The sequence below is a fragment of the Cryptomeria japonica genome, chromosome 1 (assembly GCF_030272615.1).
Source record: "Cryptomeria japonica chromosome 1, Sugi_1.0, whole genome shotgun sequence".
NCBI lineage: Eukaryota > Viridiplantae > Streptophyta > Pinopsida > Cupressales > Cupressaceae > Cryptomeria > Cryptomeria japonica.
The window spans coordinates 663,272,555-663,290,628 of record NC_081405.1 but is presented as its reverse complement, the minus strand read 5'-3'; the positions used below and the strand labels follow the sequence as shown (position 1 = coordinate 663,290,628).

At 38.9% G+C, this 18,074-nt stretch overlaps 1 protein-coding gene across 2 annotated transcripts in view; it reads left to right on the top strand.

Moving 5' to 3' along the window:
- Positions 1–17,498, top strand: part of LOC131071977 (uncharacterized) — a 54,782-nt gene extending 37,284 nt beyond the window's left edge. The window contains exons 4-5 of one of the 2 annotated variants that reach the window (XM_058007972.2): positions 16,685–16,719; positions 16,802–17,498. In XM_058007972.2, the coding sequence (XP_057863955.2) occupies positions 16,685–16,714 (30 nt within the window). In that variant the 3' untranslated portion in view covers positions 16,715–16,719; positions 16,802–17,498. Of the gene's footprint in view, positions 1–16,684 lie in introns of both variants that reach the window. The other variant, XM_058007971.2, reaches the window with a different exon arrangement.
- The last annotated feature ends 576 nt before the right edge of the window (positions 17,499–18,074 follow it).

Here is an 18,074-nt window from a genome sequence, read left to right as displayed (position 1 = left end):
AGCACCTTCTTCTCATGTAATCGAATGTTGTACCGCACATAGACAAGATCATTCAAGCGTTGTTGAGTCAACCTATTGCGCTTTTTTGTGTGGATGTTCTCAAAAACACTCCAGTTGCGCTCACAACCAGAAGCACTACAAGGCTGTGATAATATGCGGATGGCAAGCTTTTGAAGATTAGGTGTTGTGGCACCATAATCTTCCCACCACAAATCTGCAAGGATACAAAATGTGATTTATAACTTGTAAAGATTTCAATAATCTTAAAGAGAGAAATAAATGGTAAAAATTAAACATATGTTTTTTTTTACCTGGTCGTAAGGTGGCTCTCCTATGTTTGCAATCAGGTGAAGAAAACAATTCCCCTAAGGCCGCCTTATAACTCTGCAACTCATCAAGTATCAGGTCTCGAAGGATCTCATCATCAACTAATCTCCGAATGCATGTGTCAAGGCCAATTCTAACCTCTGCATCTGCTCTGAAACTCGGAGAGTAAAAAAACTTGGGATTCAAGAAGTAGGCAGCAGCATGAATATGTTGGTGAAGTTGATGGTTCCACCTTCGATCAATTATGCGCCATATGGGTTCATACTTGGTCTTGTTTGACCCATACAAGTGTTGAATCGCCTCTTTGGCCTTATCCATGGCCTCATATAGATACCCCATGGAGTTATGATCCCCATCCACCATTCGTAGCACCCTCACCAACGGTTCCGACACCTAGATATAAAAAATCTAACAAAATCAGCAGATTGAAATATTAGAAAATTAAATAATAAATCATCAATTAAAGTTTCAAAACTTACCTTGATGATCTCCTCCACTATCTTGGCAAAATTAGTATCAAAAATGGCAATCACAACCTTCTCTGCTTCAGGCTTTGTAGCATAAGGACTCCCCAACCATCTTTCACTCACGAACATCCGCTTCAGGTTGGGCAATGTAGCAAGTATGCTCTGCAAGGTGAGGAAATTGGTAGCAAAGCGTGTGACCCCCGACCGCACAAGATCCTTACCTTCAGTGTGCTCTCTCATAAGATTCAGGACCCATGTGTGATTGTAGATGTATTTGGTGATATTCCTTCCATCTTCAACCACTTTCTTTACCCAACTTAGTTTCCCTATGTCCTCAAGGAGCAAGTCAAGACAATGGGCAGCACAAGGGCTCCAAAATAATGTCGGATGTCTAGCCATTAGAAGTTTGCCGGCTGCCACATATGCAGCTGCATTATCAGTCACAACTTGGATGACATTCTGCACTCCCACATCCATCACCACTTCATCCAACATGTTGCACAAGGTCTCCGCATTCTTTACTTCATTGGAGGCATCAATTGATTTTAAAAATACTAACTGTCCTCCTGAAGCAACTAGAAAGTTGATGAGTGTCCTGTTCCTACCATCTGTCCATCCATCAGAAAGAATGGTGCAGCCATTCTTTTCCCAAATAGTCCTTTGCTCTTCCACTAATGCATGAGTGTTTTGGACCTCATCCTGCAATAACGGTCCACTTACCTCGTAACGGCTTGGGGATTTGAACCCCTTACCTGCCACAGTCAACGCGGTGACCAATTGGTCCCAAGATGGACTAGAAATAGCATTGAACGGAACATCGTTGTAGATAAAAAATCTAGCACACGCCACCTTGGCTTGTTGGTGAGCCTCTTTATTCCATGCAGTGCCAAGCAATCCAGGTTGTGCACCAGGTGTGTTACGTGGAATAAAGAAGTTTTCCATGTTGCTGTCCAAAGTTCCCTTTGCTCGTATCCGTGGCCCAAGGGAAGAACCAGATGTCCCCACATCTGTATGTGACCCCATGGAACTCAAATCTGCCCTTGGGGCTGCCATTGCCTCTGCTGTTCTCTTTTTTGTTGCCTTCCTTTGATCATATGCTTCAAGCGTTGCTATTGCATCTCTCGTAGCCTCTTCAGTACATTCCGTACAGCTTGTGGTATCTCGGCATTGAATTTTTGCAAGGTGATATTTGAACCTATTAATGCCACCTTTTACAATTTTTTTGCAATGGTTGCAAAAAACATCTCCTCGTTTTGGACCTGGTCTCCCATGTTTCCAACAAGGGTCTCTCTTTTTGCCACCAACTTTAATTGTAGAAGCTGAATCCATTTTCTTTCAAAAAGATGTGGAAAAGAACCTAGCAAAAGAGAGGCAACATTTAGAGATAAATAACATTGTTACCAAAAAAAATCACAAACATCCAAAAATTACAATGACTGTATAAATGTATTTTATTTACAGTCATCTATTAATAGATGACTCTCTAAAATTAAAATTTTTAATTGGTTGTGTATTTTTTTAAGTTTTTAACTTCAAATTTAAATTTAAATGAAATACTTTAATACACATTGACATTACACAGTTGACAGTCATTTCAAATGACTATGAGTATTTCACAATTGACTGTGTAATACACAGTCATTAATTACAATGTACATTAATGATTAATGTATTACACAGTCATCAGTCATTTGAAAATGACTGTATTACACAGTCATTTCAAAATTTGAAAATGACTCTGTATTACACAGTCATCAGTCATTTGAAAATGACTGTGTATTACACAGTCATCAGTCATTTGAAATTTTGAAATGACTGTAATGACTGTGTATTACACAGTCATTTCAAATGACTGATGACTGTGTAATACACAGTCATTTGAAAATGAATGTGTATTACACAGTCATTTGAAATGACTGTGACTGTGTAATGATGACTATGTAATACACAGTCATTTGAAATGACTGTGACTGTGTAATACACAGTCATTTGAAAATTTGAAATGATTGTGTATTACACAGTCATTTGAAATTTGAAATGACTGTGACTGTGTAATACACAGTCATTTGAAAATTTGAAATGACTGTGTATTACACAGTCATTTGAAAATTGAAATGACTATGATTGTGTAATGATGACTGTGTAATACACAGTCATTTGAAAATTTGAAATGACTGTGTATTACACAGTCATTTGAAATGACTGTGACTGTGTAATACACAGTCATTTTGAAATGACTGTGTATTACACAGTCATTTTGAAATGACTGTGACTGTGTAATACACAGTCATTTCAAATGACTGATGACTGTGTAATACACAGTCATTTCAAATGACTGAAATTGTAATTACTAATGATTGTGTATTACACAGTCATTTGAAATGACTGTGACTGTGTAATACACAGTCATTTGAAATGACTAAGACTGTGTAATACACAGTCATTTTCAAATGACTGTGTATTACACAGTCTTAGTCATTCGAAATAAAACAATACAAAAAGATACCTGGTCTTGCGTGCAAATGCAAACAATACAGTCATTTTGACTGTGTAATACACAGTCATTTCAAATGACTGTGTATTACACAGTCAAAATGACTGTGTATTCGAAATAAAACAATACAAAAAGATACCTGGTCGTGCGTGCAAATGCAAACCCTATGCAAATCGCGTGGCGTTTTTTGCCTTCCGGAGTCGCGCGAGCCGCGAAATGGAATAAAGACTTCGGTTTTTTTTTTGCCTGCGACTTAAGTCGCCTTTTTCTCGCATTTTGTGCCGCGTTTCGGGCGGGTTTTGGCCATTAACGGCGATTATTTGCCAAAAAAATTGCGGCGAGTATATAAAAAAATTGGCCCGAGTATTTCCGCGATTAACTCGCGCGGCATTATGGATCGCGATTACTCGCGAGTTTTTGAATTGCTCGCCGAGTTTTGCAAGCCTGATTCAAACAATCACAATTGATGCAACTTCTACTAGAAATGTAGATTGATGGTTTTTGCAAACTCTAAAAAATTAAAATCACCTTTAGCGTTTAAACAAGTAACACGTGTGGAGTGTGGATAGTGGACTATCCCAATAATGAAATGCGGAGTAGACTAGTTGTTTTTTACTCCCGCTACGTTTGCGAGTTGGCTGTAGACGAGTCACAAAATGCAGACCAGTCGGATTTTACTCCCGTCCACATGCCTTTTCTCTCGTGCGAAAATGACCAGTTATAATTGCAGGTCAAAACAATGTATAAGTGACTAAAAAATCATGCCGTTTTTTTGCGTGATTTAATCGGGGGCATGTTTGACTCGTGAGAAATCGCAAGTCAAATGATTTTTTGAGGATTTTTTAATCTTTGGATGAAACCACTCTCTTCTTATTCTCTTTAGTTTTACCCACTTCCATTTTGGCAACATCCTTTTGCGCATTATCCATAGATTTCTCCACCATATAATGAAAGGGGGTGACATCCTTCCACCAAGATTCTTGCATATTCTGTTTCTGTTTGTCATAGTTAGCTGCTATATGCCCCATTTGGTAGCATTTTTTCCATTTGAAATAAATACCTTCATAATCCACCATCTGGATCCAAATTCCCTTGTGGATTTCAATGCTACGTTTGTCAAAAGGGCATTCCTCAGATCCATCTCTACATCGATGCGAGCATAGGTAGTATGCAAAAAATCTAAGGAACCTTCATCCACCCCCAAAAATCTGTCCAAAGTGTTCCTTACAGCTTCAAAACAAGATTTAAACTAGTATTGCAAAGGGAGGTTAGGAAGCCTTACCCAGATTGGAATCTTATCAAATGATTTAGTGGTAGGGTTGTGTTGATGTGTGTTTTATGCACAATGGAACACAAAATAAAATACTAAGTATTCTATCCTCTTTTGAACAAAATCCTCCCAAGTGCTAAACTGCGTGATCAAATGGGATGACTCCAAGGTTCTAAATGTCAAGTCTTGACATGCTCTTGGTTAGTCTCAGTTGTTTGATGTGATATTGCCAGAGAAACGGGACTCGCTCGGACTTGCCTAGACTCGGCGAGTCCGAGTACAAGTCATGCTTGGCGAGTCCTAGGGACTCGAACTCGGACTCGTTTGAGTCTGGGGAGTAAACTGGCCAGACTCGCCGAGTTGGCGAGTTTGGCTCAAAATCGCCAGACTCGGCGAGTCCTGAGCCCCAGACTCGGCTACTGGTTGGGTTAATAAAATGACAAAAAAAAACATTTTAAAAAGTTTTTTTTTAAAAGTAATAAGTTTTTTTGGAAGGGTCAGGAGCGAAATTTGACATTTTGGTCTCTCCGTCAGGATTATTTTATGGAATATAACATTTAAGTATAAGAAAGAAATTCCATATATACTGTCAAGATGTTTGAGAGTGGTTTCGGGCCTCCAGGAGTTATATTGCAAAATCTAGTTTTTGGAGGATTCTTCAGTTTTCCAGACTTAGTCAAATTTCAGGATCAAGACATTCCAGACTTAGCCAAATTTCAGGGCATTTGAAGATCAGGTTGACATTCCAGACTTTATCACTCACCAACTTGACCTAGCTCGGACCTTCAAGAATGATACTCACCAAGAAAGACCCAATTAGCAACAAGAGCAAAACCAGGCCCTAAGGAAGACTCTCAAAGAAACCCTAATTCAGACTTGTAATAAGTTTTTTTGGCCTCGTGGGGCGCTGCCCCTCGACCTCGCCCTGTATCGCGACAGGGAGCGCGCAAGGGGCGATGCCCCTTGACCCCACCTTGGGGGCGCTGCCCCCAAACTTTCGTTGAAAAATATGGGGGAAACTGCGTCGATAGAAGTAGAGAAAATTTAACCTCCGAGTTTGACACTGATTGGATCGACCAGGTAGATATAGAGGTTGAGACTATAGCCATGGCAGAGGAGGAGCGGAGAGCACGAGCACAAACAGGAGATTCAGAGGCAGATAGTGACGCGAATGTTCCTGATGTTGGTGAGCATGGCATGGTGTCACGAGGAGCGGCTATGGCAGTCGAATCATCTAGGACCTACCTTAGACGCCTTCGCAGGGGGTCGGGGCCGGAGGGTGCAGGCTCCTCTGAGCCATAGACTTGTAGTTGTATTTACCTTTGGTATTTGTATGAAACATTTGATGATGATAATATGATGACATGGATTTTTTATTCCATGAGTTTTGTAATATTGTATACATTTGACAATATTTATATATCTATGTTTGTTATTTTCTTCAGCTACAATTTGCGTTTATGCTTATGTGATTGATGTATACTTGTGTATGTAATCAAATGAGCCGAGTTTGATGATGTTATTGTGTCTTTAAGGTGTTTTCAATAAAGGGTGTCTGAAACAAGTTTTAAATATTTAAAAATCTCTAAATTTCTTGAGTTTTTCACTATCCTGAGTCCAGCCGAGTCTGACGTCGAGTCCCGAGTCCAAGTCCGAGTCGGCCTTGCCGAGTCCGAGTCCCGTTTCTTTGGATATTGCTGGAATCACAAGGTGGACTTATGTGGAATCTTGAATGCTTGAATGTCACTGGACCGTGGAAATTTACTTTACTTAATTGAAAAAAAGGAAAAAAAGGATAGGGTTTAGTAAGCTACTCTAATCCTAGGAATGTAAGAGCAATGGACAATCTTTGGTGAAACTCAACTAGACTTTGCTTTGCCATGCAAAACACAACTTCGCAAAGTTTAGTGCAATCTCCTAAGGTAAGCGTATGATGTTCAAATCACTACCACGAGCATAGACACCATCAAGACGATGCATATCAATGAAGAAGTAGCAATTTTAGTTAAGCTTGGCTAAGATGGATGCAATTGACTACACAAGACACTTTATAATCAGCAAGGTGTTGGTAGTATGGATTTACGAATTTCACCATTGATCATGCACAAAGTTCTTCCATTCATCTAAACAACATGAAAATTAAATGAGAAGTAGAGACCATTCAAATTGCTGAATCAACACATAAAGTTCACTATATCTTCAATGAAATAAATATGCTGGTTACAACAATGTCTTGGCAACAATCTTTGCCTTCTCTTCCTACAATACTCTAGCTATCTGCTATCTATCATATATCAACTATTCACTATTCACCTTTTTCAAATGAAGAAGTGGAGCCTTATATAGTGCTTTGATTACAATGAAGGGCCATGATCAAATCCACATCAATGGCCAAGATTGAAAGATAGAAAACCTAATTAGGGTTTGTTACACCCATTACAAAGCATTTAATGCTTGACCAATAATAAAATTACAAGAAATTGGGACACATGTCCTTTGAATTTTCGACCAATGATACGAGGATAGGTACATCGGATTTTGTGCCCACATGTAGCAGTTATCTGCCTCACTGGATGAGTTAAGTACATTGAATATGGATGCCTTAGCTTCAAATAGTATGATTGGATAAGCGATGACACCACCTTAGCTTGTTTATCTTTGTAACTCATCACGAGGGTAGGTGAATGAATGAGGCATATGCCTTGATACTCAACATTATCCAAGCATCTGCAGTGAATGAGATGAAGGTAGGAGACATCTCCAAATTGCATTATCTTGCTGACTTTGATTAACTCGTCTGCAACTAACTCGTCTTGATCACCTTTGCATCCTCTTCTTCTTCATTCATCGGAAAATCTCTTAATGTACTGGCATTGATTCTTGGATTTCCGGAGGAAATTCAAGATTGTGAAAATCTTCTTCCTTTAGCACGTGCAGTCTCATGCTTGCTCTTGTGAATCTTGTGCTTTCTTGAACTTGGAACACTTCTATGTGATGAAATCTCTCTTCATGAAGCAAGCTGACATCCTCACGTTGCATATACCTCCTTAGCTTGAAGTGCAATTTTGAAAAAGCGAAGTATATGTGTTGACTTCCTTTGATGCTACACCCTATACTTGCTTTACAGTGTCCTTCCTTTGATGGATGTCATCCTATCCGCTGCCTTGCATGAGCTTTGAGACTTGGAGTGTTGCAATATCTTAGACCCTCCTTCAGATGCTAAGGTCTCCAATGGCGTGATCTTGATGTTGAAGGTGAGCTGATGAGCCTTCATCTTGGAGCTGATCCTCATCACTTGTTGCTAAGTTTTTCATAGCTTGAATCTCCTCCTCTAGCCATCATAACCTGAAAAACAGACAAACCTTGATCAAGATATAGAAGAGAACAACTTCATTCTTTAAATTTGTAAATGATTCCCCTTTGTTGGATCTCTGATTTTCATCTTTAAATTCTGATTCTGATTTTGCAAATCTGATTTTCACTGTTTTCAAGTCTGAGATATGCCTGATTTCATTAGCTTGCCAAGCCATGGATTAGAGGTGACTTCCCAAAAAGTTAAGACTTTTCAATGAGCACTGACTGTGAAAGTTTGGGGTTTCAATAGGGCATTGACTAGATTAAGCCGGACTTTCAAGTGGGGCATTGACAATGCCTTAGTCACATTTTGGGCCTTCAAGTGGAAGCAAAGACTTCCAATCTCTATCACATCATGTTTTCACTTCATTGATGATTCATTTGATCTTTATTTTCTTTATTTGTCTTGCTTGACTCATTGAACTCATCTTTCCTTCACCACTAACATGATCATTGACTTATACATTTTCATCCAACCTTGGGCGGAGTTATTAAAATGCATTGACAGTCATCCAAGGAATTTCAGACTTTTGAGGTAGCACTGACTGAGAGCTAAGAAAGTTCAGACTTCTGGTACCCCATTGACTGGGAAAGTTCAGACTTTCTGGGGGTCACTGGCTGAGAAAGTTCGGACTTCCAGGGGGGCATTGATCGAGTCTCCAAACTTGTTAATCTTCCTTAATCTTCATTTCACGCTTATGCCCTGGATTGATCTCCCTTCATCATTTGCTTGATCATAAACTTGAACATCATCTTCCATCCTCGGGCGGGGGATTTGACCTGGCACTGACTGAGCTTCAAATGAGGTCGTGGATTAGACAGGCACTGCTGAGAAAGGTCGGGCCTTTGGTAGGGCACTGACTGTGCTCAAAAGTTGCTAGCCTCACTCAATCACTTCCACTTCATCAAATATCAAACATTCATCTTCAAAATGTTCATTGCTTGGCAAAAGCATCCTCATCTAGATCAGACTTTGCAGAGGTCATTGACTGAGCAAGGGAGAGAGCGGACTTTGGAGGATGCATTGATTGGAAAAGTTCGGACTTTTGAGGGGTCACTGACTGAGGTGTCAGGCACGGTAGGGGTTTCAAGGGGTCACTAACTACTAGCTAAGGCACAACGGGGGCTTTGGGGGGTCACTGACTGTGACTTAACTTAGTCATTATTAAAGCCTTCTCAGGCAGTCTAAGCCTACACCTCTCATCAATCAGCTCAACCCTCATGACTCAACACTTAGACTCTTCACCTTGAAGGCATAAGATGATGATGATCAAATGGAATGATCATCACAAAATCGTTCATTTCCTAAGCCCTGACTTCATTACTCCCTGTCAACTTGGGGCATCGCATCTCCTACAAGTGAAAGGTTAATAGCTAAAGATGCCACAAATAACCTAGAAAGCAAAAAAAAGTGGGGGTCCCCATTTGCAATGGGGCGATGTGTGAAATGGTCACAACAGGTTGAAGGTCGGGTACCATGGTTTTAATAAAAGTGTGTGCTTCTCCTCCCAACTCCATAGGTATTCACATAGGATCCTTTTCCTATCTTGCACATTATCAAACACCACTACAAAAAAGCCACGAGCTCCTGGGTAAATCTGCACCTCCTCCTCCAAAATAGGGCTCCAGCACTCTGTTATCAATTTTTGCATCTGTCCTAGACTTGGCCAAGAACCTTGGAAATGTCCTATCAATCCAATCTGTACAAAATATTTTTCATTTTCAGTAATTTCACTATTTACTTTACCGTGGGTCTTTCCACAACTTGCTCTACCTAGAAAAAACCTCGGGTGGCCTTGCTAAAATCACCAATCCATCCCTCTCCATCAACATGCTCCTGCTTCAGTACATCGTTCTTTTGCTGCTTATGCATAGTATTCCACACCCTTCTCCCCCCAATTGATTTTGCTCTCAATCCATCATTGTGTGGGGGAGGGCTGTCACTATTTGCATCCCTCAACCATTTACTCATCATTGTATGCCTTGACCACTGAAGAATATGAAGAATGGCCCAAAAACCCATGGCCAAACGAGAATACGCCGTAGTGCTATTGCGATGCCAATGACTAAAGCAGCAACCATTTTTCTGTAGATTTGTTGAAACCCTAGGTTTCGAAGCAATTAGAAGCGGCCACATTTTTCCACATATATATATGTGGTAGTTAAATAACAGCTATTATGGGGCTGCACCCTGATATTAATAAAAAACTAATTTTACATTCTGTTACAGAGGTCTCAAGCCAATAACCCAAGAAAGCCCATTAATAGGCCCAACATAAAAATAGATGACCAAACTTAACATAATTCCACCTCTTGACACAAAGCCTGAAACCCCTAAATACAACAAAAAAGGACCCCACCCATTAACAGGTGATGGAAGCAAAACAAAAAGTCATCCAGTCCAAATTGGAGACAAAGTGGAGATAGGCCCACTACAGATTTAGGAGATTGCTCCATTTTTAGAGTGGGAGCGAAGCTACATGTTAAATTTAATCTCACGTTTCTTCCTTTTTCGTTGAACCCCATTTTTCTGTTGGAGCCCTAGCACTAAGGCACTCCTCAGGTTGGGATCTATCTTCCATCCCTGGAGACTCAATCTTCTCAACCAGAGGCACCATTCCCGAGCTCTCATTTTGCTCCATCGGTATCTTGTTTGAATCCCCAATGGACTTGCCACTGTCACATCCCATCCCAGAGTAAACTGCCCCATATTGGATAATGCATTACTTGGATTTGACAGGCCACCACCATCACAATTGGATATTTTGAGATTCACCTCAATGGTCTCTTCTTCCGTAACTGACTCTTCCTTTCAGACATAGTAATTATGTGGGGAGACTTCTTTCTACCATGTAGCTTGATTGTTTTTCTCTGTTTGGAACAATGGGCAGCAACATGCCTATCATTGAAGCATTTGCAGCATCGAAAGGGGATACCTTCATAGTCAACAACTTGTGTCCAAAATCCATTTTTCGTTTTGAGTGACATCTCAGCAAAAAGATCTTTAGAGATGTCAACATCCACCAAAATGTGAGCATATGTTGTGTGAGAAAAATTTGTGGATCCCTCATCAACCCATAAAAACTTTTCCAATGAATTGCCAATGGTTTAGAAGCAAGAATCAAACCAAAATTGAAGAGGTTGGTTTGGAAGCCTTACCCAAGTCGGAACTTCAGAGAAAGATTTTGAAACCGGATCAAAAGAAGGGTGCCAAGGTTTCAACATTAACAAATGTTCCTCACAATCCCATTGGTAATTACAGATGGAGTGATGATCCTCTATATTGTCTAAAGCCACAATGAAGAATTCGGTGCACAAGGGTAAATCTGCAAATTGCCTTCCATAATGGACCTCCAAATGTCAGAAATCCACTTATGTAGCTCTGCAAGACTCAACCACAACCCTCGAAATCTCCCAATCACTTCATGCTTTGCAAAAATATCAACTTTCTCATCAACCTTCTGTAAAATATCCATCCCAAAGTCAACTTTGAGAGGGGTTTTAGCCGGCTGGAGAACCTAAGGTGTTGTATTGGGTGCCCGGTCTAGCATAGGGGGATTTCCATTCCCCATCTAGTGAACTTTCGGATCTAACCTATTCAGCCCATGTCGGGGCCTAACATGATCTGGATTAGTCACAAAAGAATATGAAGGTTTCTGCATGCCTTTGAGTTCCGCATCACACAAATTTGGAGCCCAAAATGAGCCAGCCTTAGCAACAATATCCATTTGAGAGAGTTCAAAAGGATTCCAAAAGAAATGAGGAGGCAAATAACAAGAGGCGAGAGGTTGTAAATCAGTGCTCAGTGCGATGTCGCCAAATATCAGGATGCTTTGAAGGTTTGCAAGAAGCCCTAGCTTCTGGAGGCTACGAAAGCGACATCAAAAGCTATAATCTAATAAAAATATTTTTCCATATCTATATATTATATTATATTAATAGATATAATAATATTACATATAATTATCTTATATTTACAATATTAACATTATAATAATTAATATAATGCATGATATAATATAATTATAATATTTATATATTATTAGTTATATATAGTGTTCCACCACGTTTCGAGACGGGGGGGCAAAGGGCCTAAGTTTGGGGATGGTGGGGGGACGACAGTGGGGGGTGCCAAGGGGTGGTGCTAATATACATATAGTACTTGAATAACTAGTTATGAAAAGATGTATAAGAATCTTCGAATTTTGAATTACATTTCAAATGAAACTTAATTTTAAATACTTGCAACTTCAATACTAAATAAAATTAAAAATTTCAATTTGACAAATGAAATTGTTGAATTGGAGATTTCTATTATATTGAATTTATCATAAGGATGATTACAATGAGTAGCATGATATCAAAATAAGACTAAGCACAAAATGTAGTGAAGGGAGGCCTCTACTCATCCCCAAACTCCTCATCATTGGAACTACTGGAGTCCTCATGGATCCACCAAATTGACACCAACCAACCCTACATCTGAAGTCATAGCATCCTCATCAACTTGTGTTGGCGCCTCTGGCTTTACATCCCATTGTGTTGGACTCTCTTTGTACACTTGTGTCTTGTGATCAATGCGACGCAAAGCACTATGTACTGTCACTAGCTTCTCTGCTCTCCTAGAGGTAAGTCTTTTCCTCTTAAGAGAGTGGATGAAGCTATAGTTAGACCAGGTCCTCTCAGTAGTTGAAGAACTAGAAACTTGAGATAGTAGATGAATGGCAAGAGTGGTAGTATTTGAGTTTTGGCCATGCCAATTCCACCACAAAAGCAAGTCCTCCTGTGCCATAGTTCATATATCCATCTTAGCATTATTTCTATAACTCCTGAGAGTGGCAAATTTGGTCTACTCAATGTGAATCGTGCTGGCAACATTAGGATCATACATCCTATCAATGTGGTTGAAGAACCCTGCCTTCACCTCATCATCCTGAAACAGTCTAACTCTACGAGGCCTAGGTAGGTGCCACTTAGGATTCAATGCATAGGCAACCATGTGCAAGGGAGTGTTGAGCTTGACCCATCTATGCTGAATGATTGACCAAATGTGCTCATTATAGAATGCTAAATTGGGGTCCTTCTCACACACAATAACCCCCATTTGGTCAAGCATGCACTCATACACCTCTCCAAGTGTAGGTGCATCCCCATACCCATAGCTGATGACCTGGAAAATTGGAGCAATGATGGAGACTATGTATTTTGCCTCACTAGAAAACACATCACTCTTCACTATCTCCTTCACCCTTCTCCCTTGCTTTGTTTTGGCCTCGGCCCACCAATTCCAATATGTAGTCATAACCATGAGTTGCAGTGCCTCTTGCAACTCAATCCTTTTCTCTATGAGAATGAAGTAAGATGCATATCTAGTCTCAACAGGTTTCAAGAACTCCTTCACGAAGCTCCTGAAGAGTGCATGTGAAGTGTGTTGGTTGCAGATAAACATCTACACATCTCTCGCATCGTTGACCACTCCTCTAATTCACCCAATCTTCCCCATGTCCTTGAGTGCATTTTTCACGGCATGCACACAACATGGAGTCCACCAAATATGTCTATAGGCTGCCTCAATAAGTTTCCCTGCAGCTTTGCACGCATGTGCTACATATGTCAATACTTGGACCACATTTTGTGGCCCAACCTCCTCAATACCCTCCCTAAGGACCTCCAAATGAAAATCAGCATATTTGTGATGCCCTGTACAAACAACTGCCTTGAGAAAGTATGGGCCCTCTACACATGTAACCATGATGTTGATGAGTGGACAATGCCTAATGTCCGTCCACCCATCCATAATTATGCTACATCTAGATTCTGCCCAACATGCCTTCATCTTCTCCATCAAAATATTGATCTTGGAATAGTTCTTATCCAAGATCGAGGTCCTTAATTTGTTCTCACCTAGTGGCACATATGATGGTCCTACCCTCACCATCATTGATATCATCTCCTTATAATAAGGAGATCGAGCTACATGAAATGGGACCATTGGCAAAGAAGAACTTACCAATGGCATCATCTACCTCATCCTTTGGCTGCACATTGAACAAATCAGCTATGGGGTTACTTTGCACTGGCAGCTTGCGTTTCCCTGTACCCTCTCGTGACTGGGCCACAACACTCTGAGTGGACAAAGGTTCTGACATCATTCCTGATCTCACCTGCAATGTATGACTACAAGCAACTGGCTGACTTTGCTGAACCTGTGTCCTACTTGCCAAAGTAGTAGGCATTGCAACCACACTATCCTTGGGAACACCTCAAAGCTTGTTGATCTCAATTCTATATTGTACATTTGCAGTTTTTTGCAAAAAAGCACAATGGTTCCACACCTTTCTCTCAAATAAAAAAGCACTCTAATAATGCTGCCAAACCATTCTGCACTGCAAAATCTGCATCTCCACTTCCTTGTGCCTCTAGCTGACGTCCTTGTGCCTGGTAATTTTGTTGCAAATTGTTTGAGAGGAGACTTAGGATCAAAAGGACCCTTAGCTTACTGTGACAATATTTTGGAGGGGCAATCTATAGTAGCTGGTGCACTTGCCATGGAACTAGTTTGGGCTTTAGGATCACCCCATGGTCATCCCCCTCAGCCTTAGGTTCATAGTCTGATTCATTTCCACTATGAGAATGCATTTCTAACTCATCCTCACTCATATCATGAGAGCTCATTGTGACACTGCATTTAACAAAAATTAAAATTAAAAATAAACTCAATAAGTGCCTAGTTTCAGCCTATTTTAATTTTTAATGTTTATTTTTAAGTTTCTAACAAATTTGAAAACAAAAAAGCCAGATTTAATGTTGAATCTTGAGTGCAAAATGAAGAATGATCCCAATGTTACATTCTTCATTTTTCCCTCAAGATTCGACATCAAATCTGATTTTGAAAATGAAACAAAGAAAAAACGACAAAAAAAATTGAAAATCGAAAGATAAAACAAACAAAAAACACCTACCTTGAGCTTGAAAAATCTTTCCAACTTGAAGTAGAATCTTCTTCCTCTTCTTCTTGCGCCTTGTCACTCCTCTTGCACTTGCACTCACTCAACCAGCCTCTTTTCACTTCTTCAAACACTCTTTTCTCTCCTCTTCAGCTAGCTGGTTAAAAAACTATTAAACTAAATGTGAGAAAATGAGAGGATTTGAGGGGGATTTGTAAGCTTTGGAAGGCATACATGGGGCCCACATAAGATTAGGGTTTGTCAATAACCTGAAAATAATTATAAAAAAAAACACTTTTTGGCACATCCAAAAAAAGGAGATGCTTGAAAGTCTTTGAGATGCTCAAGCGACGCCTGGGCGTCTCTAAGACGTCTCGGCGGTGGGGCGTGCCGTCTCCATCTCAACATCTCCGAGACGTCCTAGTCTCCAAAATGGGGGGCTTGGGGGGGGAGACGCATTTTGGTGGTTCATTGGTTATATATATAATACATAATAATATTATATAATCTATCAATGTAAATAGCCCACCTTATTGCAAAGTCCACAAGAACAGCCTTTAACTTTCTCCCTTAATTTTTATGCACTCTACCTCACTTCTCCGCTATTTATATTAATCACTAAGGTTATTACATACACTACTTTTCACCATATAATATTTAAGCTATTACTTTTATTTATAATTATAATTATTTGTTTACAAATTTGTTGTTCACTAAAATTTAAATATTAAGTTAATTTAAAATAATAATGCTCCATCAGCTCTAACATATTACTATAATAATATCTAATAACCCGAAAGGGGTGTTTCACATGAAGAATCATGCAACAATATGTCAAAACATATATTGATTTCAATTATTATATGTCAAAACATATATAGATTTTAATTATTATATAGCTAATTATGAGATGTTAAAATACATTTAAGTTTTGAATTTAAGTTTTGTGAATCCCTTGAACCTCCTATACATACAAGTGCTAGTATGAGCTTGTGCATCCTCAAGTTTAAGGAAGAAAATCCTGAATCAAATGAAAGTAGCATGGTGTGTGCTAGTTTCATAATTTTTCTCTAATTTTATACATTTTGTCAATGGAAAGATTGGCAATGCAAAATGAACAAGAAAATAAATTGTTTTGTTCCGACTCTTTTCTGTCCTACATTTTTAATTTCTCTTTTCATATCTCCATTCCATCCTTCTTGGATGAGAAGGAATCTTGCATAGTCACTTGGGCATGTGGGATATGGTACCGGTCTGGGTATAGCAGTGCCATCCAATTCGGCTACGCTATGAGTATATTATATATAAATAGAGTCACTAGATTTTGTTAGTACGGGGTTGAGATAAACTGCCGACTGAAATATGACATGAATTTGACAATGGCTTACACACCATTCACACCTTACATCTTTTCACAAGGCATTTGAGGTGCTATAATTATAAGTGATATGAGGGAGAATAAAAAAGCAACATGGAAAATGTAGTCTTATAAAAAAAAATCTTGGATGCAATGATGCTTACCAAACCATTGCAAATTTATCAGCCAAATTTAGTATCTCCCAAAGTTTTATATATTTTTATTTATTTTTAATTGCATTCAATGCTGTTTATACAATAATTTGTGCAAAATTTTTCCAGAATCAAAATCATGCTCTCAAAGTGAGATTTAATTTTTCCATTTTTTGATTAAAGCTTCTTTTAGGTGTACGTTGTAACTGGTGAACCTTTCTTGTTTCGTTGGAATTCATAACTCGCCAATAACTTCAGTTTATGGTTCTTGTAGCATAATGCTAATTATCATATATGTTTGATTTGTAATGTGCAGTTGAGTCAACGTGGACCATCTTCAGATTGAGTAATGTAATAGCATCGTCTTTGACATGGATAAAGTCTAAATAGGATGAGGCAAGAATTGCAGTGATACTTTTTATTTATTTTTCAGGCACTATGAGTATCAACTTTATTCTGTTGTCCATAGAAAGATCAGGCTGTAATGACTACCTTGGTGGTCAACTCACATTACTAGCAAGTTGTCAGACATAATATATAGCAAATCAAAGGATGCATGCAGGAGCAGGTTGCCTTAAGGTTCATAACTGCACAGATCCTTTTTGAAGATTAGCATTTCTATAGCCTATAAAGATTTTTGTGTGATTCATTGAAGAAAAGGGAATTTCATGCATGAAGGAATTCCATTTTGATTGCCTTAATGTTTCAGTACAAATGGAACAAAATCGAACAGCTTACATGATATAAGAAGTTGGGGGAATTTGAGTAGTGGCAGCTTTGAAATAAAAAGTTGGGGGAATTTGAGCAGTGGCAGCTTTGAAATAAAAAGTTGGGGGAATTTTGTTGTTTTCTTTACTTGTAACAATATTACAACTATCGACAAGGATTTCTATCACATTGAAAATATACTTGTTTCAAAACTCTAGTTTTTAGATGCCCAACTGAAGCTGTGGGATGTTTTCTATGTTAACTAAGAAGTCCTTCTTGCAAGCATGAATAAGTTCAATGGGTTCCCACTTTTTAACCGTTTGCTGCTTTACAAAAACATCCTTTAGCAGCAGTGTAAAAGGTGAAAGGTTTAATGATAACTAGAATCTCATGTGCACAAGAATGTTATTTATTATTGTTGATATGGAGTCCAATTCATCTCAAAAGATAGGGAATAGAAATTTCCTCAATTGAATTTTCTAGCCAGATAAGGCAATTTTTATTCCAAGTCTTAACTTGCTCAGATTTTTTTGGTAAAATGTCTTTAAGAGCAATTGTGCCATGTGGTAATAAGTGCCAATGATTGGAGTGATAGTTGTATGTACACTAGATGCTATCAAGAATTTTATGTATGACTGACCTTAGCTACTAGACATTTTTGCCTCAGTGATTCAATAATCATGGGAATCATTTTATTTATTTTTGTCATTTATAGATTTTGCTTGTAAATGACAGCATCGCTGTTCAACTTTTTGCCATTGAAAGGTTTGGTTGAACACTAGAAATAGTTTGACGGTTGACCCTAGCACAAATCTGGATTGCTAGCGTCTGCCTTTCTTTTGCATGTTGCTGACTGCATATGAATCTCCTATTCCTTTCCACTCATGTTTGGAGTTGATATAATCTATTTGCAGTTTGAAAATTGATAGTATATACTAGTTAGCACAGTTTCTTTGAGTTATTTTGATGGGACATTGGGTGAATGGCATGTTGTATTG